This window comes from Anabrus simplex, chromosome 13, assembly GCF_040414725.1.
Source record: "Anabrus simplex isolate iqAnaSimp1 chromosome 13, ASM4041472v1, whole genome shotgun sequence".
Classification (NCBI taxonomy): domain Eukaryota; kingdom Metazoa; phylum Arthropoda; class Insecta; order Orthoptera; family Tettigoniidae; genus Anabrus; species Anabrus simplex.
This window is the reverse complement of record NC_090277.1, coordinates 87,150,268-87,177,368: the sequence shown is the minus strand read 5'-3', so window position 1 is coordinate 87,177,368 and position 27,101 is coordinate 87,150,268. Positions and strand designations below refer to the sequence as shown.

The 27,101-nt window shown below is 39.1% G+C and overlaps 1 protein-coding gene across 1 annotated transcript in view; it reads right to left on the bottom strand.

Annotated features, from left to right (window-relative positions):
* Positions 1-26,356, bottom strand: part of sotv (exostosin glycosyltransferase sotv) — a 33,391-nt gene extending 7,035 nt beyond the window's left edge. Inside the window, exons 1-7 of the mRNA XM_067157354.2 lie at positions 26,073-26,356; positions 23,929-24,138; positions 20,885-21,065; positions 17,936-18,075; positions 10,280-10,505; positions 4,614-4,797; positions 1,428-1,594 (exon numbers count right to left, since the gene is read on the bottom strand). Coding sequence (XP_067013455.2) covers positions 1,428-1,594; positions 4,614-4,797; positions 10,280-10,505; positions 17,936-18,075; positions 20,885-21,065; positions 23,929-24,138; positions 26,073-26,233 — 1,269 coding nt within the window. The 5' untranslated portion in view covers positions 26,234-26,356. The remainder of the gene's footprint in view (positions 1-1,427; positions 1,595-4,613; positions 4,798-10,279; positions 10,506-17,935; positions 18,076-20,884; positions 21,066-23,928; positions 24,139-26,072) is intronic.
* Positions 26,357-27,101: the final 745 nt, after the last annotated feature.

Below are 27,101 nucleotides of genomic sequence, written 5' to 3'. Positions count from 1 at the left end.
ATTTCAAAAATCCTGCAGGTATTGGCCAGGTCAAGAAATGAATCACAGCTGTCTTGATGAGAAGCCTGTGAAAATGTTGTTCAACTAACACTATATTACATATGCAAGAAACACTACAACCACCACTTTGTAATGATGGATAATTTTCAAATTTATGTATTATAGGTACCTATTCTTAATGCATACCTGCCAACTTCACAAAACCAAAAATCAGGAGATTTTGTTATGAAACTCAGGAAAATTCAGGACATACAATTGGTCAAAACTGCTTACTCTACACGTCTTGTGCAATACAGGAGTACTATGGTATACTATAACACATACTGTCTCAAAACCTGACTGTTGCTATACGAAACTACAAGGCTAAAAATTACACATCTCTATTCCCTCACAGGAAGTATGTGAGTGAGATGATCAGTCTCTGATAAGCCATCCAAAGTTAGTATGAACTCATGCTCCACATGTGTGAATCAGTCATGCACTTAGATGCTATTACTTAGCAAATGCTAATATATTGCATCACGCGCCCTTGCTATTATTGCAAGCTGTCCACTTCATGACCGTATGGCTATTATGCGAAGCGCAATGCTATTTTTATCATGTAATAAATAAGAATTCGCCAGAATTGTCCCCAATTGGCTTCTGAAATCTCTAGAAAAGTCACTAATCGCTATCTTTGAAATTCTGTCACTAAATTACTAGCAACTAGTCTCTAGAACCGACTAGACTCTTGTGAATGAACACGAACATAGCACGCGAGAACGAGAGATTTACAATCTATACATGTGTCGCGATATACAGGTTTCAATAAACATCGCACATTAGCGCATATTTCTCATATTAATAAATGTCGATAGTTCATTTGAAAGAGGCCAATGAGCGAAGGACTTCCGGCCAACGGCGTACAAAGTTGAAATGGCAGGATCTGAAAACAAATGTTTGAAGTTCACCCAAAAATAAGCTAAAATCATGAGAAATAATAGAACAATCGGGAGGCGGGGAAAACTGTTGAAAATCGAGTCTCCCGCCTAAATTGGGAAAGTTGGCAGGTGTGTTAATGGATTAACGCTTTGTACTCTGACGCTCAGATGACAAGCGATACATTGTCACAACTCCAATGTTGATAATGAGAAGATGCCATATGTTTCTGTGAACCCTTTATTTTTAGTGCTCTTTCCAGTAATTATGTCTATGGAGAGAGAGTGTGTTCCCTCATCCCAAATTTCAAGCATATTTCATAATATTATCCCTAAAGAAATATACTTCTCAGGTGGCAACATGAACATATAGGAAATTGATTAGATTAGGCTAACAATGAAGTTGCAAAGGTGATTGGAGTGCAAAGGACTAACAAAGTCAATAGGAATCCCTGAACAACAATTAACTAGAAAACACTAAAATAATGTACAGGAGGCTTTACAGTTTACCTCGTAACCAAATTCTAATTCATCTGATGTGAGCATCACAATATCGTCATCAATTGTGAGGATAGCTTCTGTTTCAATTTCTTCGTAAGGATAGAAACGATTGGACAGTTTATTCTCCTTGGTCTGGATCACCTTCAGAGGTTTGTTTATCTTTGGCCACATAGAAGCTGGAAAAAAAAAAAAAAAAGTTAAATACCTACACACAAAATCAACAAACTTACTTCACGAATAAGACAAAATATTGTGGTTTCAAGCTAAATGTTTTCAAAAGCAAATTGATAAAAAAAAATAGAAAACTACCAAAAACCAAGTTTAGGGCTGATAGTGGTAAGGCTTGAACCTAACATGCCTCGAATGCAAGCTTATAGCTTCATGACCGCACATGGCGCAGGAATTTGCTCGGTAATTCAATTTTAAAGATTGATTTACAAAGGAGTATGAGGAACAGACATACTAGAAGTTCCCACGAATTTAAATCTAAGAACTATATGCTGCAAGACCTGTAGGTCTGACTTGAATTGAACTTGCAGGTATACAGTCGAACCTCGATTCTCCGTTTTTGGAGGGACCATGAATAAAAAATGTACTACAGGGGAAAACGGGAAATCCAGGAACGAAGGAACCATCAACAATTTGGCTAAACATAAAAAAAGTTAAACATGTATACTTATAATCTTACATACACCCCTAAACCAAACCAAACTACAGCCCCAATGGGCCTTCCACCTACCAAGCGACCGCTGCTCGGACCGAAGGCCTGCATATTACGAAGTGACGCATGGTCAGTGTTACGAATCCTCTCAGCCGTTATTCCTGGCTCTCTAGACCGGGATCGCCATCTCACCATTTAATAGCTCCTCAATTAAAGGTAATCACAGAATGAGTGAACCTGGAGCCAGTCCTCATATCCAGGTAAAAATGCCTGACCTGGCTGGGAATTGAACCCGGGTCCTCCGGGTGAGAGGCAGGCAAGTAAGACCGGCTTCAAACATTAATTACCGGTACGTGACTTAAAAACCTCGAAACTGTACATTCAGTTTTACTGGGAAAACTTTGTCAGTTTCTTTCTGAAAACTTCTATCAAGTCCAGCAACTTTGATCAGCCAAACTCTTCAAAAAACCTAATACCCGTAACGCCAAGCCAAACAACAATCGACCACAGGTAGTTTTTAATTCTCTAATCTTAAAAAAAACAAAGCACATTATATACAAAAGTGCCCAACATGATAGTGAAATCCCTTTTTTTAATCTTACATCGTAATTTGGTCACAGATATACTGTTCGTAGTCAGTTTATGGAAATCTTGCATTTTTTCTTACCACCAAAATTAGGCAGAGATCGACTTTTAAAGGTCATGTAGAACTCGAGAATATGGTTTTGAATGCAAGTATCGATCCTCAAGTTCTCGAATGCATTATATTCAATTCTGCCCGTCACTAATCACAATCATATTGGAAAGAGAAAAATATCATTAACACTTCCAAAATTACGGCTGTTCTCAATCTTGAGCTCAGCTGGAAAGCGTGCTTGCTGTACAAGTCGGTATGAGTGTGAAATGATGGAAAGTTTTTAAATGTAACGCGTGCAAATAAAACAACTGTGGTTTTATAAAATTTTAACACAATAAAACATGAAATTCCCAGTCTTATATTAGGATGATAATATTAAAATTCTAAATTTGTGTTACTTAAGAAGGAGCAGTTTCGATTCGTGCCTGAAAGCCCAGTGACTACACAGTGCCCTGAGGGAAGTGTCGAAAACCTGTTCGGCGATACATTCGAAAAAAGTAACAAAGTAAACATGTAACCCTGGACAATAATGTAGATGTTTTGCAAGTATGAACATTTGACGAAACTCGTTCCGTCTTCAAGTAGAGTACTGAACAGGTGGAATTTATAATTTAGTATTATTATTTGACTTTAAGTACATTTCAATACGGACCATAACATGAGATTTGTAACATGTAATATAAGCTGAACCCCGGGCAATCAGAAAAGAAAAAAAAAAAAAAAAAAGGAGGAAATTTGAGGCACACAAAGCATAAGGAATAAATTTTTTGCCATTTAATTGTTTTGTTAGTCATCAACATCAGATGATTCAGGTTCATTCCTGCATATTTCTTTGTCATTGTCTTCGCACAGAGCATTGTCTTCTGTGCACCCAAGTACATTCGAGATTGAACACTGTTTAACCCTCCGTCGGTCACAATATATAAAGTTTTAAGACAGGATTCAATGAGCCTGAAAGATCGATGCTTGATTTTTAAAGGGGCCTAACATCTAGGTCATCGGCTCCCTGAGAGATCCCCCACCATTTATAAGTATCTCGAAGTCTAAGTGGGCAACTGTGAATGTGTATTCGAGTCAGTTAAAAATGGTTTAGCTAGAGTAAACGATTAATTTAATTACTTACAGAGCAGTAACTGTCTGCACCTTTTTGAAATACAAATTGCAACGGGAACAGTCCCAATGATCTACCAGATCAGATGAACCACTTTCAGCTCATAGAGTGAACGAACACAGACTGTCATGTGACCAACGAACCTGGCAAGGAGCGAGTCTTTTTTTTAGGTCCGCGCACTGGAGCAGCAGCGACTGATGACTAAAGGGCGTACCTGTCAGATCAGTTGCGACCGACGGAGGGTTAAACGTATGGCTGATAATTTTTCATGTAATGTGTGGAGAGAATGCGAGAATTTTAAAAGCTTCAGTTAGTAGAATTGTTAACATTTTCTGTAGCGATAGCATCCATGAGAAGATTTCGTTTTTTTTTTTTTTTCAATTTGTTTTACACTGCACCGACGCAGATAGGTCTTATGGCAATGACTGGATAGAAAGGCCTAGGAGTGGGAAGGAAGCAGTCGTGACCTTAATTAAGGTACAGCCCCAGCTTTTGCCTGGTGTGAAAATGGGAAACCATGGAAAACCGTCTTCATGGCTGCTGACAGTGGGGTTCAAACCCATTATCCCTTGGATGACAGCTCACAGCTGTGCGTCCCTAACCGCAAGGTCAACTTGCCCGGTATTTAGTATCTCCTTCCGTGTAAGGACCACTAGCAAAACGGCATATTTCATAGGAGTTGTGGATAATCTATTAAGAAATAGTAACAATATCTGGGGAGCCACTACGGACTCAAAATGCATATCAAAATAAACAGTAAATACAACAGAATTGTTCAGTACTCACGGTGTGGAGGAGATTTCCGCTGATTGTTCCATACAACCAGAACCTTACTCAAACTGGGAGCCTTCACCAATTTCTGTATGAGACTGAACAAGCTCTCCACTCGATCGTAAGTTAATATAACAGCTGTGAAACCTTGTGAGCGAGGGGCAGTGAGCTGAAGGAATAGGGGAGACTTGGTGGCCAACTGGAACAGTAAAAATTATAGTGTTATAACATTGTAAACAGGTTTAGGCTTCTAACATCTTTACATTATGGTACACATACAGGGTGTACCCGCAATGATCTTACAAACCTTCAAGGATGATGGAGGACAGCAAATGGATCAATTTGAGATAAAGAACCATATTCCGGAAAAGACTTAGATTCAAAAGTTAAGACCGATTTTTCTTTAACTTTTACCTGCCGGCCACAGTCGTTGGCTTCTGGAATATTAAAGAACTACTGCGGGATGAAATTCAGACACCCTCGTGCCTGTTGAGAGCGGATTGACGTTAAACAACTTGGATTATTAATAACTTTTGACACGAAAATTTCCGGACTACAGTTCTTTATCTCAAATTGATCCATTTGCCGTCCTCCATTATCCCTGAAAGTTTGTAAACATCATCACACACCCTGTATAAATTGGAATGGGCAAGTATCAACTAAAGACTAAGATCATGGTAGTTAAACTCCTATATGTTGTCTTTCTACAGAACATCTTAAAAACATGTAAATCAAAGGAAGATTTATCTTAATCCTTTAAGGACTAGGTTTCAAACAACTGGAACTGGTCCCAAGATATTTTTCATATTTTGTGAATCTCATTTCTCTATGCCTAAATATCTTCCAATATATTTGGTCATAATATCTGTATTCTGCAAAAGACACAAAATTAGATTTGCAGTGTCACTGTCCAAAGTTTCAATACTGTTTGTTGATGAAGATTCAGTCTCAATGTCTAATATACGGTTATCATTTTCATCGATATCTGGCTCGGCACTAATAATAAGTCGTAATGTATGACTTGAGCTCACGTGTCGCTCCTGGAAGCAGCTGCATGTCGTTTTCTTTGTTCTGTCTGGTCAAATTGCACATATATGGCAAGGCTACATTGGCGGCCTTTCCGATGCTAATTTCTCATCATCAGGGATTGTACAACAGTGTAAAATGAAAGGTCTCAACACCAGTAAGTCGTCTGTAGGCAATGTGATAAAATGACATCAGAATGCTTTCCTGCCAGAAACAACAACTTTGAAAAAACTGTCGCAGTAGAGAGTTCGACCCTCCAGGACTCTGGACATCATTAAGAAGGTAAAGGCTGCTGTCCTGAAAGAAAATCCAACTCGAGACACCTTGCTGGCCACACGAGCGCATACAGTCTACCGTATAATTAAAGAAGATCTGAACATGTTTTGAAAACAAGACACGTTGAAGAGCGGTTCACTAATGCCAGAAAATTATACGAAAACTATGTATCGGGGCATAAATGGCAGTTAGTTGTTACCCTGGATGAAGCTTTGGTTTATTTGGATGACACCAACAAGCCCCGGGCAATGCCAAAAGGGGCACTTAAACTTCGTCAAAGGAAACAAAGAAAAGTTTGCGAGGATGTTCATGGTAGTGGCTGGATGCTGTGTTCGGGGCAAACTCATAATCCTCAGAGTGCCGAAAAATGTGAAGATCAATGCTACCTACTTCCATAAGAATGTCATGGACCCTTATTTCGATGAAGATATCCCTCGGCTGTATGGTGAGGATGCTTTAAATGTCTGGATCTACACGGATAAAGCATCCAGTCATACTTCAAGATCATCAGTCAGCTACTAGGAGAGAAAAGAAGCAGAGACGGGTGTCCGTGTCATACCATTTAGCGACATCCCTGTCAAATCCTTGGATGCCTTGCCAATGGATTTCTGAGCCTTTGGTCTCCTGACAAAAGGGCTTTCTTCTAGACATCCTGCCACTACTGACGGTCTTTGGAAAGTGTGCAAGGAGGTATGGGACAATATTCCTCTTCCTGTACTCCATCGATGTCTTCTGTAGTGGAAATTGAGATGTAGGCCAATAGTCCGTGCCCATGGGTATCACACAGAGCACAATTGGGTCTGGAGAAAAGGAATTGCCTAGGACAAAAGGTACGTCAAAATCATCCACACTTATAGTAATTGCCACGTAAGGAAATACCCCAGAAAGTAAATATCGCCGCCCGATGCTCTTCTTTTCTCTTTTTTGTAATGGCTGATCACTGCTCCCAGCCTGCCTGGTTACATATTAAAATCACCAGACATAACCATAACAAACTAACCTCAATGTAAACACCGATAATGAATGTTTCCCTACCCTAGTAAATGATAAAAGATAAGATGCAATAAATCAAGATAATTATTAATATCTCCTCAATGAGGAATTAAGGAAATAAACACACTTTCTCACTTAAATTATCTGTCTTTATTTTGATATACAGTAGGCGTACTATAACCATATTCTTGAAAAGAGGGGCGTGTTAAACGATGCAATTTATTTAATAAGTCTTTGCAGTGTGATTTTCGAAAATTCCAGACATCCAATGACTTCCCTTTCTTTTGCGCGAATATTTCCTTCTCTCTTCAATACCGGTAACCAGTAAGGAGAGAGATTATTGGGCATATTTTCAGCCTGCAGGCGGGTTATATCTTCAAGCTTATCAGGAAACATATAGGAATACTAATGTGCCAAGCTCCGTGAACGGAATTTAGGTCAGCTTTCAAGTTCACTGCGGATTTGAAAATAATAATGTTATAAGTTCTACTGCCAAAATTTCGTCCCGCAAGAGTTATTTCATGTACCGGTAGATCTAGACATGAGACTGACATATTTGAGCACTTTCATCATTTCACACAAACTATGTTATTAAATGCATTATCCGAACATGCCACAATCCTACTTACCTGGTATTAGCCAAATAGATTTACAATCCCACAGAAAAAGAAAATATGCTTTAAATATTCTAGCAAATGTATTACTAGTGACTTTAACGGCAATGCGGTGGCAACACGCACTGCACGCTAGAACAGTGACTGAACGTTGCCAACGTGCCAGATTAACGGTAAATGTAAGACGTCGTATCGGCAAGTAGGGTCCCTAAACTGTATGGTTACCGACACTGAAAAAGACCCAACAGCAAGAAAAGTAACCATAAATCAATATCTTAATATTACAGGGGAGAAAGGGTAAGGTTGCACCCTTAGGGTACGTCCTTACACGGAGAGGACTATAACTGTGGCAACCCTCCGAATCTTCTTCATTCAACAAACAATTTGAACTTAACCATTATTTGTTTACAAGACAAAATACTTGATTAGTCACAAATACAGCCATAGAGATACAAAAATACTGTTCAATCTGTATTGATGAATAACATCAACTGGGAGCATAATACAGAAGCAGAAAGACAGATGTCTCCATATGCTGTATTGTAGAAGGGATCATACATATACATGCATAGTAAATGAGGCAGACTGTCAGACTGGTTTGAGACAAAAAGGGGAGTACAACAAGGTAGTGCTTTGTCCCCCCTATTATTTATCATTGTAATGGATACCATATTAAAGGTGCTAAAAGAAAAGGGGCAACAAGAATTAAAAGCATTTGTATTTGCAGATGATGTAGTAATTTGGGGTAACTCAGAGAAAGATGTAGAAGAGAGACTTCAGGGGTGGAGATAGTGTTTGAGAGATATGGATTAAACATCAACAAGGCTAAAACGGTGGTGTTGAAGGTACAGAAGTGTGACAATCAGCCAGAAATCATGCTAAATGGCACTAAGCTGGACAGTGTCACAGAAATTAAGTACTTGGGTAGTATAATGTCCAAGGATAACTTATCTAAATATGAAGTAAACAGTCGAATCAGCAAAGCAATACATTTTTACCTCCAAGTAAGACAGCTACTATGGGATAAACAAGTACCACTCAAAACCAAGATGAAACTGAATAAATCTTTTTTTTTTTTTTTTTTTTGCTAGGGGCTTTACGTCGCACCGACACAGATAGGTCTTATGGCGACGATGGTATAGGAAAGGCCTAGGAGTTGGAAGGAAGCGGCCGTGGCCTTAATTAAGGTACAGCCCCAGCATTTGCCTAGTGTGAAAATGGGAAACCACGGAAAACCATCTTGAGGGCTGCTGATAGTGGGATTCGAACCTACTATCTCCCGGATGCAAGCTCACAGCCGCGCGCCTCTACGCGCACGGCCAACTCGCCTGGTACTGTATAAATCATACTACACCCCTATCCTCACATACAGCCTGGAAACCGCTACATTAACAAGAAAGGACAACTCGAAACTCCAAGCAGCAGAAACGAAGTTCATACGTACAATGATCCAGAAGACCAGGAGGGATAAAATCAGGAATGAAAAAGTCAGAGAAGACGTAGGACTAGAAGACTCCTTACTCCAGAAGATCCAAAAGGCAAGACTGAAGTGGTTTGGTCATGTGAAAAGAATGAGTGCCAACAGGTCTGCAAGAAAGGAGTATGAAAGAGAAATCAGGGGAAAGAGACCAGTGGGCAGACCTAGAGAAAAATGGACAGACTTAGTGAAGAAGGATGTAGAGGAGAGAGGTCAGGATTGGGAGCAGATTGTGAACGAAGAATGGTTCATGGACAGAACAAAATGGAAGGGGCTCGTATCCCACACCTGGGAAACTGGAGTTGGTCAACGATGATGATGATGACTAACTGAGGCAAATATCTCTGAAACATACCAGTAGATTCATAGGTTACACAACACTTGCAGCAGTAAAAGAAACCGGTGCATGCCACTCCAACTCCCAGTACACCACGATGGTTTGACACAGCTGAGAATAAATATCCCTAGCAGATACGTTCATAGGTCTAAGGGTTAAAATTACCGCTTCTTTTGCAGCTTATTCTGCAAGTTCATTTGCTGCAATCCCAAACTGGCTTGGAAGCATAATAAAATATTACAGTACTGCATTCTATACTGTGAACATTATAACTTCTAAACTGATGTTTTGGCCGATTTTGGCTCTATCTGGTGGCTGTGCGTAGAAACACAGACATCCAGCCAATCCCAAAGTTGCCATTCATATTGATTTATATCAGTTGAGTGCAATCTCGAAAACTAGTTGCCAACTGTATTGTGTACATTCACCACGTGGTTAAGCTACCTCCCACGGCATGTATGCTATTGGTATGGTTCACGATCTTCTAAATTTTCTTTAGGAATATGTGTTTTTCAGATTCTTATATCTAGTCTTTATCTCTCTAGTATAGTACAGGATAGTGTGGTTTACAGTTTAGCATAGCTTAAATTAGTAAAATAGTCTATAGTTTTTTACAGTTTTAATAGTTCAGTGTAGCTGTGGTTTTATTCACATTCATGTGTTAGTTAGTATATAATTCGTCTGTGTATACCAAACTCAGTATAGTTCAGGAAAGGAAAGCGACAAGAATGCGACTCTGAGATCAGCAGCGTGTTCTCTTTGGAGGCCATAACCTCCTTACTGCGTCAACCATTGTTATTTTTTGAATTCTTAGTAATGTATTCTGGTTTTAGTGTCGAATGTTGTTAGTAAGAGATTTATGTTCCCACACAGATGTTATAAGTGATCCGATAGTTAACAAGTGTAATACTTACCTTACTCTCTATTCTAGTTCTAGATAGTCATCAACAACACTTACTGGATCTGGCGACATGTTCCATTCCTCGTACGTGCGAGCATGCTGGGGAAACACTCGGTCATTGAGGATGTCCAGAGTAGTGAGAGTGATCTTTTTTATAGAGGAAAGGTAGCGGTCGTAGAACCAATGCACTTGTCTTTGCAATTCTGCAACGCGGTCATCTGATAAGCTGGTCAGCACATCCATTAGACTTCCCAGATCATCTTCAGCTATGAAGATAGCAGCCCTGTTAGGAGAATAAAAGGGATAAATAGGACTAACACAGGATAGGAAAAATGCATGAGAGAGCAATCTCTTTATATAATGACACATCGGACACAATGTACAATAGAATAAAAATGAACACACTATCCTATTGTCAGAAAATCAATTGACATCCATCTTACACATTCTAAACTCACTGAAGATTTCATCACAATACCTGGGATTCAGAAGGCATATAGATAACTGATTGTGTTTCTCAGCCTATCAGAGTTGCCCAACAGTGGACAGCAAACCACTGTCAGAGGTTCTGTGCAGAGGATCATCTTCTTTGCCCATGTCACAAATTAATAGCAAAATTTTAAAAATGAAAACGGTAACTCACAAACATTCAACTAACACCGCACAAATAACCAAACATTATACACAGTTACAAACTACCTCAGACCTTGTGAATATCATTCAGGATTTTGTTTTAAAAGTGCTGCAAAAGGGACAAATGGATTTGTCTCTGGTCTACAAGAAACACACAACCGCACGAAAATTGGCCATCGCAGAAGATTACTTTCTTTCAAAATCGTCTTGTTTGAAATAGGATGAACATACCATTGTGGAAGTGGTAGGATTCCAAGCATCATCTCTTCGGCCACCAGCTATACACAGTCTAAAAATATCCTTGCATTTCAAGAAAGTATAAAATAGGTCTTTGTTGACCATTTTTTGTGTGGTTGAGTGTACATCTCTTCCTCTAACTGTCCTAGAAATATACTGTTGAACGTAATTGAAGGGACCAACAAAAGAAGTTACTGACTTAGACAAGTTTAAATTTTTTTACAAGTTTTAATTAAAATGCAGTGGTATTTCGGGAAAGTACTGTAAGTCAATACAGTGGAACCTCGATTATCCGTTCCCGGAAAATACGTTTTCCCAGAATATGCGTTCAAATTACGTGGTCCCGCGAGCATCGTAATTAAATCACGCTGTAAAAGTCCCGCATTATCCGTTCCTCGAAGAAACGATTTCCCGGATCAACCGTCCAGAAATTCCAGTCCCATCAACGCTAAATCCTCGATAAATCGTTTTTTAATAAACTGTATCTCACGAAAGGACGGCTATGGCATATTTATGGATTTGGCGTTAACGCCCCGTCATTGCGATAATTAAAGCAAGTACTGTAACCGGTACTGGAAAAGCGATCGGCGGTGAACTTGCATAAGGAACCATCTTAGCATCGCATTCGGGTGGTATTGTTTACAGAATCTCGGAAAATCATACAGCAGAGAGTGGCCACAACAACTGCAAGGAGACACGGCGCATTTCGATAGCTCTGCTTGAAGACGGAACGAGTTTAGTCAAATGTTCGCACTTATAAAACGTCCATATTATGTCCAGGGTTAGATGTTTATATTTTTACATTTTTTCGATCGTACTGCCGAACAGGTTTTCGGCACTTTGCTCAGGGCACTGTACAGTAACTGGGCTTTCAAGCAAGAATCGAAACTGTTCCTTCCTAACACAAATTCAGTACTTTTGACATTATCGTACATGATTATGTTAGCGAGACCAGAACAGATGTTGCATCTTACATTAAAAAAGAAAGTCATGGGAGGTCTTGGGATTGCCTATTAACTGTTTAGGTCCTAATGTAAGACTGGGAATTTTACGTTTTCGTGTCAAAATACCAAAAACCACAGTCGTTTTATTTGCGCACGTTAAATTTAAATGGTTGGTACCATTTCCAACTTGTACCGACATGTGCAGCGAGCGCGCTTTCCAGATGACCTCAAGGTCACGAATAACCGTAATTTCTCATTCAGAGGGCCCGGGTTCGATTGCGACCAGGTCAGGCAATTTTACCTGGATATAAGTCTGGTTCCAGGTCCACTCACCCTACGTGATTACCTTTAATTGTGGAGCTATCTAATGGTGAGATGGCGACCCCGATCTAGAGAGCCAGGAATATCGGCCGAGAGGATTCGTCGCACTGACCATGCGCACCTCGTAATCTGCAGACCTTCGGGCTGAGCAGTGGTCGCTTGGCAGGCAAAGTCCCACTGGGGCTGTAGTTTGGTTTGGTTTCATATTTCATTTTTGTGATGTTTAGCCAAATTGTTGATGGTTTTCATTCATTCCCGGATTTTCCGTTTTCCCGTGTTGTACGTTTTATTTTCATGGTCCCTCGAAAAACGGAGAATCGAGGTTTCACTGTAATAGACACAATGAGAAAAAGGAGAATTGCCATTTTCTGTCATATATCAAGATTAGATGAAACCAGGTAAACAACTATTAAACTACTTTTGGAAAAGTAAAACAAAAAAATAATTGGTGCAAAGAAGTCCAAGATGATTTAGAAGAGTTGAATATTACAATGCAACAAATTGCAAATAAGGAAGAGAAAAAGATTCTGAAGAACGAACATATAAGACTTAAACTTAAAAACTCTGCAAGGAAAACAATATGTCACACCTGATGAAGAAAGGGCACAGTACACAATGTGCTCCCAACCTCAGGACTACAGTAGCAATAATTACACTCTCACACAACTCCAAAAAGGGAAGGAGCTACCACTCTGGTTTAATCCCATACAACTTAATATGGCACAGGACATCATGACTCATCTTTTAATGTAAACAACAGGATTTTATATATGGCAAGCTATAATCTCTGCACTTCCGCCCAAGCTTCAACTGAATCTACACTCCACTTCAATGTTTTGCCTTTTAGAGATGTGTTTCTTATCCTTCATGTACATATGGTGACAAAAATCTTTTAAACGAGAAATTGGTATTTTTAAAGTGTAACTCATATCATAATTCAAGCCAATGAGTTTTTAATATAATGTACAAGCATGGACAATAAGACTTAATTATAGCAGTCAAACTGAAGAATCAAGAAACAGTACAAGCCATAAACTCAAACATTTACAAGCATGAAAGTGTTTTACGTATATGTTGTTTTTATTTTATGTATACTTATAAGTTAGTTTTAAGTTCAAGAATATTCACTTCTCATAGATGTGCATTCACGCATGTCACATAGATAAATGATAACATAATATACTTAATTTCCAATTTGGCGAATGCCCTACTCATGAGTACAACCTGACCTGTTATTGTCACATATTCCAGCCGAAAACAAATATAGTTGAAGTTCACAAGCAGGTCAAGTATGCACTTATGTAGAGTCTTCGGCCTGAAAAAAAAAAAGACCTGCCTAGCAACGACTCTACATAAGTGCATACTTGACCTGCTTGTGAACTTCAACTATATTTGTTTTCGGAGCAAGACAATGATGTTCTGTTTACTCTCTTGACTGCGATCATTGTGTTTTGGACTTTAACTGAATTACTACGATATGAATCAATGTTAATTTTTTGCCTGTGTTCAATGTATTAGTTGTTTTAAGATCTTTATTTCTTGCCCTATTTTACTATTTGGCTGATGATGACACTTGTAATGTGTCGAAACCGGTCCCAATAAACAAGTTGTGACTTCTTTTTAGTTCAACTTACAACGGAGTATTGAAAGGTGGATCCTTCTAATATTGTACATCTTCTTATTTCTCTATTCAATACGGAACGATCATGAAGTTTTTAACTTTAAATATATGTAACAAGGTAGGTGATTGAGTGACATACGTACAACCTATTATCAAAATACGTGAAGGCATGCCCGAATTTAGGTTATTAATAACACGTTCCGTGTATTTGCAGATGCCCAGAAAACGTTGTGTTCCTATGTGCCGTAGCAACTATGACATCAAAAAGGATGGTTATGTTACCTCATTTAGGTTTCCTTCAGATGAGGAATTAAAACAAAAATGGATTTGTCAAGTTAAGCGGGATAATTGGGAACCTGGGAAGGATTCAGTCGTGTGTATAAAACATTTCACAGATGATAGTTTTTCAAAAGGGGAAAAATTTTGTGATAGTAAAGGCAATATAACTATACAACCACCTAAACCTAATGAACTTCTTCCTAATGCATGTCCAACTATTTTCCCAAATTTGCCCAAATATTTGTCATCAAAGAGTGTGAAAAGAAAAGATCTTGAAGATAGGAGACTGGAAATTAAGAGTAGGGAAAACAAGAGGAAAACAGATTTGGAGGAATCAAATCTTCAAGATGACTTAATAGCTGACTTTAATCATTTAAAATCCCTTCTTCATACCAAAATTGACATGTCAGTATGGCAGATCAGTATCTGTAATGAATTTCTTTGCATATACAGATTAAATTGCCTGCTGCCATTTCTTGATGGATACAGTACTTTTGTATCCATCTCTTGGCACAGGCCAGAGTAAAATGTAGCTTCTACCGAAGTCCCAGTCTCATCCATGGCTGTGACAGTATGGAAGCTGCTGGGGTATGGGTAGTGCTGACTAATGACATTCAGAGCACGACTAGTGCATCTGAGTGTTATGAAAGGTGTTGCTCATAGGGTCAGTCGTGCTGCAATAGCACTTTCTGACCCAGTGAGGAAAGCAATGGCAAACTACCTCACTCCTCGCCTTGCCTAGTATGCCTCATTTTGGTGCTGCTATTGGTTTTTGTGGTTTCCTTATAACCGCATAACCTTTGGTGGTGCTATTTGAGGATCCAACCAGCCTCTGGGCTGATGATCTAACAGACAGATACAGATTAAATCTGGATGATTTGCCAAATGTAAGTAATTTACTAAAAATTCACCAGGATATGAATATGAGTGTATATGTTAATAGTTATCAGGTGTCAGTCAAAGAAATTAAATGTTTAGCTGATGGTAAAATCTACAAGTGGTCTCAGCTAAATGAATATTTATTCAATTATACAGGAGCCACTGCTAGTAGTGTTAGTGTTGAATGTGTACAAAGTAATGTACTTAAAATGCTTGACAAGCTCATAGTTTTGTGAGGTTAGCAGTGAAAGCACAGACTTCTCGTCTAACCTTGTTTTCTTAAGGGAACAATTCAAACTTTGTACTAAAAGGAAAAAGAGTTACTCAAAAAGTACATTGATTCTTGCCTTTATGTTGAACTGTCAGTCTCATGCTGCTTGTTGTTCTTTGCGTGAGAGTGGTACACTGATACTATCACACCCTAATTACCTTGAAAAATTAGCAGCAAATTTACAAGTGTCGCCTAATTCGGAAAAGGATAACAGAAACTTTCTTTACCGAGTGACAAGGAATTTATCAGACATTGAAAAATATGTAGTTTTAAGTCTTGATGAAATTTATGTGAATCCCTCTCTTGAGTACAAGAACGGAGTACTCATTGGTCAAGCCAGGAATAGCCCTTTACAAGAAGCAAGAACAATACAAGCTTTCATGGTGCATTCTGCATTTGGATCCTTTAAGGAAGTCATCTCTCTCACCTCAGTGAAAGCACAGTCCGGAGATATTTTATTTAACCTGACAATGAATGCTCTGACACTTGTTCAGAATACAGGACTAATTGTTACGTGCATAATATGTGACAACAATACGATAAATAAGAATATGTTTAGCAGTATGTGTTCACTGTTAGAAAGTGAAAGTCCATATTGTGTACCAAATCCCCAACACAAGAATTTACAGATATTTCTCATGTTTGATCCTGTACATATATTTAAGAACATCAGGAATAACTGGCTGAATCAGAAAGACAGAGACAAAACTTTTATTTTCCCTGATTTTGAAGTAGATCAGATTATCTGTAAGGCGTGCTTTAATGATTTAACGAACCTTTATGTGTACCACAGTCATGCATCCAACCTGATTGCTACAGCTTTTAAACTTAATTATAAAACGGTGTATCCCAACAATCTTGATAGGCAGAAAGTGTTACTTGTTGATAATCTGTTCCATAACACCATCATAGCTGCTTTAAAAACCAGTCAACTAGATTCTAATGCCACAGCAAATTTTTTAGAAATTATTAGTAAGTGATGGCGTATTGTAAACGTCAAAAGTGTAACTAAAGGAATTTGCAAGAGGGACCACAATCAAATGCCTTTTACTGGACTAGATGGTGACCGCATTCAATTTCTTCAAAATTTCTGTGAGTGGGTAAGCAGCTGAGGTGATTTAAGTTTGGTTCATGGTCACTTAACAACTGACACTCCAAGAGCTTTGGTACATACCACAACTGTCCTGTTAAAAATTATCCAATTTTCATTTGAAACTGTGAAAGCAAATTATTTACTGTTAGGGAAGTTTCAGAGTGACAATCTGGAAAGAAGGTTTGGTCAGTACAGACAGCTTAGTGGTTGTAACTACAATGTTACTGCACTTCAAGTTATAGAAAGTGAGAAGAAAATTAGGATTAAGTGTGTTCTGGGCTTGCACTCATCTAGGTATGGAAAAGTGCAGTTTGACTGTAGCCAGTTAGAAATGTCTGATTCCACCAAGACAGATGATATTAGGCTCAATATGGCAGTGATAAAAAAAGTTCGACTCACTTTTATGTGACATTGATGGGCATTTTGAGATGTCAGGTGTAATATACATTTCTGGGTATGCAGTAAGGGCAATATCCAAAAGGATAAGCTGTGATACATGTTTAGGTCTCCTGCAGTGCAATGAAACAATGACCCCTACTTTGAAGAATTTCAGAGAGGTGGGTTAGTGGTGCTATCAGATTGTGTTGTGTGTGTCTGTGGAATGTTTACCTTGTTGGTGTCTGAAGACTACAAGGAAGACTACCTGGATTGTGGAAATCACAAAGAAGTTCTCTCTATCTAGAGCTGCTTTAGGGAGAGATGAAAATCGACAGTTCTGGTTTGAACAGGGTAACTCTGGGCATGACAATAATAGACTGTTTATTGTCCACATTTTGCAATGTCATGTTGAATAATTATAGAAAGCAGATTAAGAACAAGAATTATGCCAGCAGTGATGATAAAATCAGTAAACAGAGGAAGCTGTCAACACTCCATAAATATTGAGCTTGTGAGTACTGTTTTTTAAAGGGTTTTGTTTTTATGCATCTAAAATGTGTATTTCTAACTTTACTGAATGCATTTCTTGATGTGTGTGTTTCTTAGTATCATTTTTCACAGTGTGTATATTTTTCATAACCATCATGTTGGTCTAAGTGCGCTGAATATCAATTCAAAGTTGGACACGCCCCCTTTTCTCTTGGCCTCCACTTGACAGATAGATACAGCGTTGCCAAGCGTACCTTCCGGCTTTAACTGTAGATAGCTCTGGTTATATGTATGTGTGTATTCAGCTCAGGATGACCCGCTAGGGTCTAAACCGGTCCTGTACTTTTAATAACAACAATAAACAAGTATTGATTAGGTGGAATTTTTCTCCTCTTTGCATTTGTGTGAATCATCAATACGGATATGAAGCTCATAGATTATGCATGCAGAATGATGTAAACAGAATGTGAAAGGACAGACAGAGAAGTAAGGGAATGGCGCAGTAAAGCCATCGCTTCACTGTTCAATAAAATTTTCATTACACCGTGAACCATTCACATTAGCATACCTTTTCCAATCCAACACGTCCTGAAATGGCATGACTAGTGAGTCTGCACAGATAACTGGGATGCAACCAGCTGCCATAGCTTCAAGCAGGGTAGGCTGCCCCAAACGTGCACCTCGTACCACTAGGCAGAACCTTGCTTGCTGAAAGAGAGGATTATTTATTGCAGATTATACATACATTGGTTTCTGCCAAGGAATAGAGCATTGTCATCCTTTCTTCAACACGTGCTCTGGTTCCCAAATACATACAAGTTTATTACTTAGGTAACCAGGGAGGAATATAGGGAATTAAGGTAAACATACATTATCAACTTATGGCTTTCAGCTTTCAGACTAAAATCTTACAATTGGCTTTGCCTCGCACAGAAACAGACAGGTCTCATGGCGAGGATGGGATAGGAAAGGGCTAGGAGTGAGAAGAAAAAAGACGTGGCCTTAATTAAGATACAGTCCAAACATTTGCCTGATGTGAACATGGGAAACCATGAAAAACCATCTTCAGGGCTGCCGACAGTGGGGTTCGCACCCACTATCTTCTGAATGCGAGTTCACAGCTGCGCACCCCCAACCATGTGGCCAACTCACTCGGCAGGATAAAAGATAAGGAATGCAACGTTAACATACGAGAGAGAAAAAATAAAACCCAGGCTTATCAGTTAATTTTATACAATGGAAATGATAAAGAAAAGTGTACAAATAAACATTTAAAGACAGGTGATAAAGAAGATAAGACACTAGAAACAAGATGGGAACAATCTATAAAGATGATAGTATTTGAAGATGTGTAGCGAGTATTTAGGATGTTGCTGATTCATTCATCCATTTCTGTGCGCAAATCAAATAACACTTTGCCAGTGAGTAGGAACTGCTATGGTTTTAGTATTTACAGCCATTAAGGTGGTCTTCTGAACATTTTCCCTTCATCAAAGAGCAGCTCAACAAGTAACCTGGCTCTTGAAAGTTCTGCAACTATGGAACTCATGTCCAATAACGGACCAACTATAATGGTATTACTCCTCATTGCTGTGAACATTTCAAGTTCTTCAGGTTGGTCTTGCAAAATAATACACGTCATCAACACGTTCAATAATTTCCAAATTCCATTCAGCAAGCTGTGACTTTGTGACATTATACTGATAAAAATGATGATGATGATGATAATAGTAATAACAACTAGAGGACCCGTGCTGCTCCGCAACATTCATTATAAATAGGTCAGATAACTCGTCTTGATATGACTGTCATAGACGGTTTTATGAACCAAAAGCGCGTTATGGTATGCCACAGTTCAGAGTCAGAATTCATTCATTCTAACACCATCGTGCAGTCTATTCGGTAAAAATCTATCCATATATTTGCTTTTTTATCCTGCAGTTCTTGATGTAAAGCTTGGTATTATATATTACCGGGCGAGTTGGCCGTGCGCGTAGAGGCGCGTGGCTGTGACTTTCATCCGGGAGATAGTAGGTTCGAATCCCACTATCGGCAGCCCTGAAGATGGTTTTCCGTGGTTTCCCATTTTCACACCAGGCAAATGCTGGGGCTGTACCTTAATTAAGGCCACGGCCGCTTCCTTCCAACTCCTAGGCCTTTCCTATCCCATCGTCGCCATAAGACCTATCTGTGTTGGTGCGACGTAAAGCCCCTAGCAAAAAAAAAAAAAAAAAAAAAAAAAAAGCTTGGTATTGTGTTGTAGAAGGCAATGGGATTTCTAATCTCAGTTCTCCTATATAGAATGGTTGTCTTGTGATCTCATGGGTTAGTCTCGAAGGAACATTTTTGTCAAGCAGAGAACTCTTTTTAAGCTAGGATATCCTTCGATAGGTGTTCCCAGATGATGTCTAAGTCACATGTCATGATGGGGTCTGTCTGTACATAGGCTTTTTTCTCTTAGCAAATTTAAGTTATTGAGAATGCTCTGAAATCTGTTGAATATATTTGGAAGCTGGGAAAAGTTAGAGAATCAAAGAGTACCTAGCAGAGAATAGTATTCTTCCGTTATCAGAGGCAGTGTATACTCTCTGCCTTGACAGGTAGTAATCAAACATGGCTGCATGCAATGACACTACTAAGGATGAAAATCACATATCAGAACATTAATAAAGTGTTAGTCGCTTAGCAAGCTGCTAAGTACATAATGTATTGCAGGTAAGGTTACGCCTTCACCTGCAATTATTGGAGTGATCATTTAATGATTTGATTTTCATCATTAATCAAAGATGGCTGAACTTAGAGACCTATCAATGTCCCATGACTCACCAACAGGTGATTCCGGAGAGAACAAAACAAAAATGAAGCAAATCGGTCCAGTAGAATGGACGGACGGATTTGCCAAAGCTGTTTTTAGTAATATCTTTTACTATATAGAATAATAATAGCCAAAAAAGTGTTGATAATGATGACGATGTTTGTTGTTTAAAGGGGCCTAACATCTCGGTCATTGGCCCCTAATGATACGAGATGGGACAAAATGTAATGACAGTTAAAATTCCAAAAGTCATCCACTGACCAGAAGTCAAAACATGATGATAAAGAATTAATGAATGAATTTAAAATAATCAGCAGATTCAACGCAGAATACTGAAAGTTAAAATAATTGCAAAATCCATCCACTGACTAGAATTCAAAAAGACAATGATGAAAAATGATTATGAACTATTACAATCAGTGGATCTGACCCACGATGCCCCAACTTCTTATAAAATAACTTAAAAACAATGGTATAAACTGAACAAGGAGTTGCTTCCAAAGCAAAATCTTAAATCAATAATGACTGTTGTCTAAAGGAGTCCAAAATCCAAGTCACTGGCCCCTCATAATGGTACTAATTGCTGGTGAAGTAGAACCATGGTGTTCGTCATGTAACTGTACTAATCATAAGTAATGTAGACTCATTGTAATCTTTTGATGTTTTAGAGGACCACTACATTATAAAAGAAAAGCAAACTACCTGTAAGATATGTGGATACTGATACACCTCATCACCACGACACCGAACACTGTAGTTTCCTTGGAGATCACTGGTACAGGCTTCTAGTAACAGCATGTCAGAGTGATCCTGTGCCAGGTGCCACAGTTCACGCATGTACTCAGGATGTAGGTTGGTCTGAGAAGACACTATCAGCCATGATCTAGCAACAAAACAAGGTCAGATATAACAAACTATCAAGTATGGATGCTAACAAGAACAAAATTATAAATCTCAGAACAAGAACTGAGCTTATAATGGCATGACATTAGGAGGGGAGCAGTTGGAAAGAGCTATACTTGGGAAAAGTAATTAAAGAAAATGGATGAAACAGGTTGGAAATCAATGAAAGAGGAAGTTGTGCAAATGGATTCTTTAAGAGTGTGGGAGGACTGATATGGAATAGGGATGTACCACAGAAATGCAAAGGAATAATCTACAAGACTTATTTTGTGCCAATTTTGATGTTTGGATCAAAAATGTGGGTGATGAAGAAGAGGAATAAAAGTAGAATACAAGCAGTGGAAATGAAGTTTCAGAGGTAAAAAATGGACATAGGAAGAAATGAGAGAGTTCAGGAGATGGTAAATGAAATACACCGACAGGAAAAGATGGAAAATTCAAGGCTGCAGTGGTATGGACATGTTAAGAGAATGGGAGAAGACAGGATACCACGAAAGATGTTAGAAATGGAGTTGAAGGGAAGGAGACCTACAGGAAGACCGAGGGACAGATGGCTGAAAGGTGTAAAGAAGAGCATCGAGGCAAGAGGAAAAAACTGGACGACAGTGACAGAAGAGAAGTGATGGATAGACAGGTTTATGTTCCAAGCAGACCCACACTGTGGTTGGGAACTATTCCAGGTGGTGATGATAACAGGCAGAGACAGCAATAACTTGATAGGTAAGAATAGTAATAATGTTATTAGTGTTACATTCCACTAACTACTTTTATGGTTTTCAAACACGCTGAGGAGATGGAATTCGATCCATAGGAATTCTTTTCTTTCAGTAAGCTGAAATGGTATGGACACATAGAAATGGAAGAAAATAAGAGTTCCAAAGTGAATATTTACAGAAAAAATAATAGGAAGAAGACAACGGGGCAAGGCCCAAAAAGAGGTGGATGGATATGGTGAAGGAAAGAAGAGAGGAGTAAAAGTAGAAGAAATATTGGAGGAAGGAAGTGGTGGAGAGATAGACAACTGTGGAGGTCCTTGATTCACAACCAGTCTGTCTGGAAACGGGAACTGAAGGAGTTCTTTTACATGCCAGTAAATCTAATGACACAAGAGTGGCGTATCTGAGCACCTTGAAAAACCACCAAATTGAGCTAGGTTCAAACCTGCCAACTTAGAGGAGTCAAAAGGCCAGTGCTCTACAGACAAAGCTACTCAGCCCTGCTGACAGGCAAAAACAAGATGACAGCACACATACAAGGAGGATGATTATGATGATACATATGCTCTACAGTTGATTGTTTATGAGCAAATCATGTTTTAGTTATTAGCTATAATAGGATAAGAGTTTGTTTTTAAGATTAAGTTTGGAGACAGAAATGCCAATACTTTGCCAACGTGTGGAATAACGTTGCTGTCGAATATGTGCAATGCCTGGAGTGTTTGAATGTGTTTGACAATCAAAGAGATGGTGTATTCACGTGAGCATTATGGCTCATGGTGGACATTCTGAGCACTTCTTTTATTAGAATGCAGTATCCCTGATGGTCCACCAACACGGTTTCAGATAAGACTAATTCCAATACTTCCAGTACAAAGTCTGTAACTCACAAACGATTGACCATAGGATATATGAATTTATTATTTTAACCATGATGGTTCAATTTGTCCGTATTGACTTACATTCAATCTATGAAAACACTTTCTGCCTTGTCAATACTTCACACATTTTATTATAATACAAAACATCAACTAACATCCTTGGACTTGCTATTGTAATCTATGTCTTAATTCTTTGTATTCATAGGATTCAGAGGGACTTCTGTTGGTTTTGGGTGTAATGTGCACCCATCCAGGCTTGTACTATCCGATGACATCCTGGGCTAGCGCTCGAAACAGCTCCTTCTCATACACCCAGAACTGTCAGTCAGTTTGTCACCTTGACATGCCTGACCTAGGCTAAGACCAGGTTTTCTCCTTCTACTTCTCGGCCTTGTAAATAGCGAAAGCAACACTTTGGTGTTATTCCCCATCATCATCGTGATAAGGTTATGGAAAAGTGGATCCAGTAACCATAAGAGTAGCTCAGCAGATTAACACTGAGTATGAGTTTTTAAATATTTTTTTGCTATTCATAATGATTATGCTGATAAGAGTATGCAAATGTGGATCCTGACACAATAAGTATCTCAGCAAATTAATGCTAGCAATTAGTTTAAAATGTTTAAACAGAATCTCTCCTTGACCTAGCCTACATTCATGCACATGCCAACTTCAAATACCAGGCCTGTATTCTAGAACCCTTGAGCTGACGTTGCCATGATTATGGTCGGTCATTTGTATATCTGATTCCTACATCAGGGGTAATGTGGTACTAATATCTAAAAAACGGTTGGTTTTATGACTTTAGAACGTCGGTTCTGGTATCCCATACGGATGTAGAGAGTTTTGTTTTTTGCGCTTCGCATCTTGAGGCTTAATATGAACTCTGTCTCGTCCTTGTATGACAAATTCAATATTTTGCCTATATCAGCCTATGATAATGGGCCAAAAGGGCCATAATCTAGACAATGGAGAAAGCGGCTGAAAGACAGCATTCCCCCAAAGTGTCCTAAAATGTAAAGTACACAATTTAGTTCAAATTGGTGAAATGGTATAGATTTGTGTAAGAAACAGACATTCTGCTTTATATAAATATTACCTTCTTTATCAACAAAAGATAGAAATTAAAAGACATTTATGGTCATGGCCAGGGCGTCATGGCCACATGTTAGAAGGATGTGGGTTTACATTTGAGACACACAGTACACGAACCAAGACAGAGTTAAAATGGTAATACGGTACTTACTTGGCTCCTTTATGCTGTGCATCTGACAGCTGTCCCGTGGTTGGACTATACACTGGAAGAGAGACATCAAAACCCGGACGATATGTCCATGATGAGAAGCCAGCTCCTGCTACAATAGCACGTCCTAGGGAAAGTTCTACAACAGTGCTATAATCTGGAACTGATCCTGGTATCATGTTGAACACTAAGTGATTTTCTCCTTCTGACCAACTGCAAACAATGAAGGAGAAAAAGCTGTAAAAACTTAACAAGAAGTGTGACGAGAAACTTGTGAGGAGGAACTTGGAAACTAGAAGGAAAACAGCTTGTTGATGTGTTTATGTGCCATACACAATGCCTATACAAATTAGCCAGCTTGGGGAGAGTTCAACAGTCCATATCAAAAGGCGGTGGTGGTGGTGATGATTATTGTTTTAAGAGGAAGTGTAACCGGCAACCATCCTCCATTAACACTAATCAGACCGAGCAAGTTGGCCATGCAGCTGTGAGCTTGCATTCAGGTGATAGTGGATTTGAACCCCACTGTCGGGAACAATGAAGATGGTTTCTCGTGTTTTCCCATTTTCACACCAAGCAAATGCTGGGTCTCTACCTTAATTAAGCCCACGGCTGCTTCCTTCCCACACCTACCCCTTTCCTATCCTATAATCACCCTAAGACATATGTGTCCGTACGATGTAAAGCAGCCCTTGCTGACTCACGGTGTTCTTCAGTCCACAGAAATACTCAAACACACGGTACTCTCAGATGGTACAGTCTTCCGTTAGGCATGTTGTCTGCAGTTCGAGCTACTCACTTGACACTCAGACACACCAACAGCAGCACCTTTTTCAGACCTCAGTGGGGCACTAGCGACAGCCAACATTTCTGTTGCCCTCAGCCCAGCCACCAACCTCAATACACTGAGTCTCAAACTGACTTCATTTCTTACATGGTATTCCACACCTGGCTACTCATTCCTACCACCCAGCTGACAAAATTTTCTGGGAAGAACACTTGGTCCAGGTTGGTTTACTGCTATTTGTTTTATGGGTAACGATTTGATTGTGGGTAGGCCTACCCATATTTTGGAAACAGTACAGAACATATACAAATGACGTACAATAGGCTACCTGAAGTAGCGGAAAAGAGAGATCCTATCATTAGTCCAGCCTGGGGGCCAAGACTTTCACACACGTGTAACGACTGTCGTTTGTTTGCTCACTCGCGGCCTTCACAGAAAGGATGTTCTCCAACAGTGCTCAGTGCTGCCAACCTCTGTACTTAGGAACTATGCTTCAATAGCTGGTGGTGGTGATTATTGTTAGTGAACAAGATTCTTGCTGTGCAGACGGTTAGGATAGGATCTGGACAAGATTCTTGCCAGCTTATAAATCTCATTCTGTCCTGTATTGGCTCAACACAACTAAGGTTAAGTTATAAGGATATTCCCACCTTCCAATACTTGACAAGATTCTTGCCATGCGGCCAATAGGAATACAAGTAGCTACTTCAGAAATGAAAACAGCGTGTAATAATCTTAATTAGGTTATAAAAGTAAATGTATTTCTTGGGGCGGGATGGTGGGTTCCTGGACATCGCAATGAACACATCTCTCCTCTGAGACGCTCTCCAAGTAAGATTGCATTAATTTCCACTTACTAATAACATTAGAAATATGCTGGCCCCCAAGGCTGGACTAATACCGAGATCCTTCCTCTATGCTTGCCAGAGACCCCACAAACCACCCCCTAAAAGTATTCTTACTCATATACAAATGCCGTACCGACATAGGTAAGACTTATGGCGATGATAAGATAGAACAGGGGTAGGACTTATAAGGAACTGGCTGCAGCCTTAAGGTACAGTCCGAGCATTTCCCTGGTAAGAAAATGGGAAACCACAGAAAATCAACTTCAAGTCTGCAGACAGAGGGATTTGAACCCACTATCTCAAAAATGCAAGCTCACAGCTACGCAACCAAAACCACGTAGCAAACTCACGCAGTGGGTTAGTCTTTGACCATGTTCATGTGTATATGAACTTATCACCCTTCAATCTGCAAGCGATTCTTTCTTTCAGTGTGTGTGTGACTTAGTATAAGTTAAATAGACCATTCGGTTAACTGTTGATGAACATTTTTGATTTACAGTAGGCCTACTTACTAGGTTAAGGATGCCAACGCTTGTGATGTCTCCAATGTTCTGAAACGGTTCTGGTTAAGAGTATCTATTGAAGGTACAAAGATACATGCTTCATCTGGATTAGGTGTATAATACTTGCTCTCTATAATACTCTGGAGAATAAAGTAAAATTCTCGGGACATCTGGCTGCCAATTGGAATGTCTTTCTCATCCACATATTTCTTCAGTGGGTAAACATACACCAATATTCTATCACTGCCCGTATGTCCACAACGATATACATTGAAACAGTCATAATAACTACATCGCGGATTCCTTGCTTCCGATATCGGTGCCGATAGTGGGATCACGACTTCTGGTATAATATCTACATTTTCTAAAGATATGTGTCTATGCACTTTATTTCTACCTTCATATATACCACTCGGCAAAAAGTGAAACACCACAGCAACAACAATGGAAATTAACAACACAACAAACAAGCCAATAAAAAAATGTCTGTATGGATTACGACTCGCATTCCCTTTAACGGACATCTTCATTTTAGGTTAAAGTTTACCAACACTGACAAAGAGAACGCAAGTTAAAATATAACACTTCTCAAATCAAACTCATCCTCATATAAAACGATACAATTACAATAAAAACACATCTTGACTTTTGTTTACTGTACTCGATGCTAGCCACACACAACCCAAACATAACCTACACCAAAGAAATAACCCACACAACACATTCAGTCGATGTAGCGCAAGTTGTTCTTCTTCGCATTTGACGGACTTCGCTCGCGCGCTACTTAAATTCGCCAATTCATGAGCATGTTTTTCAGTACATATCAATACACACTACATATAACAATTGGCTGAATTTAATCACAGTCCTTTTCCTGGGCATTAATTTTTGCCCAGTAATTCCACATCAGCGATGTCCACTCTAGTGGTAACGATGAATTATAGAACAACAGTTACTTTAACCATGTTCAACCAAGAGTAAGAGTGAGTAGGAGGATATAGGAAAGTTATAAGTGAAACCTGCTCCTGTTAACATTCG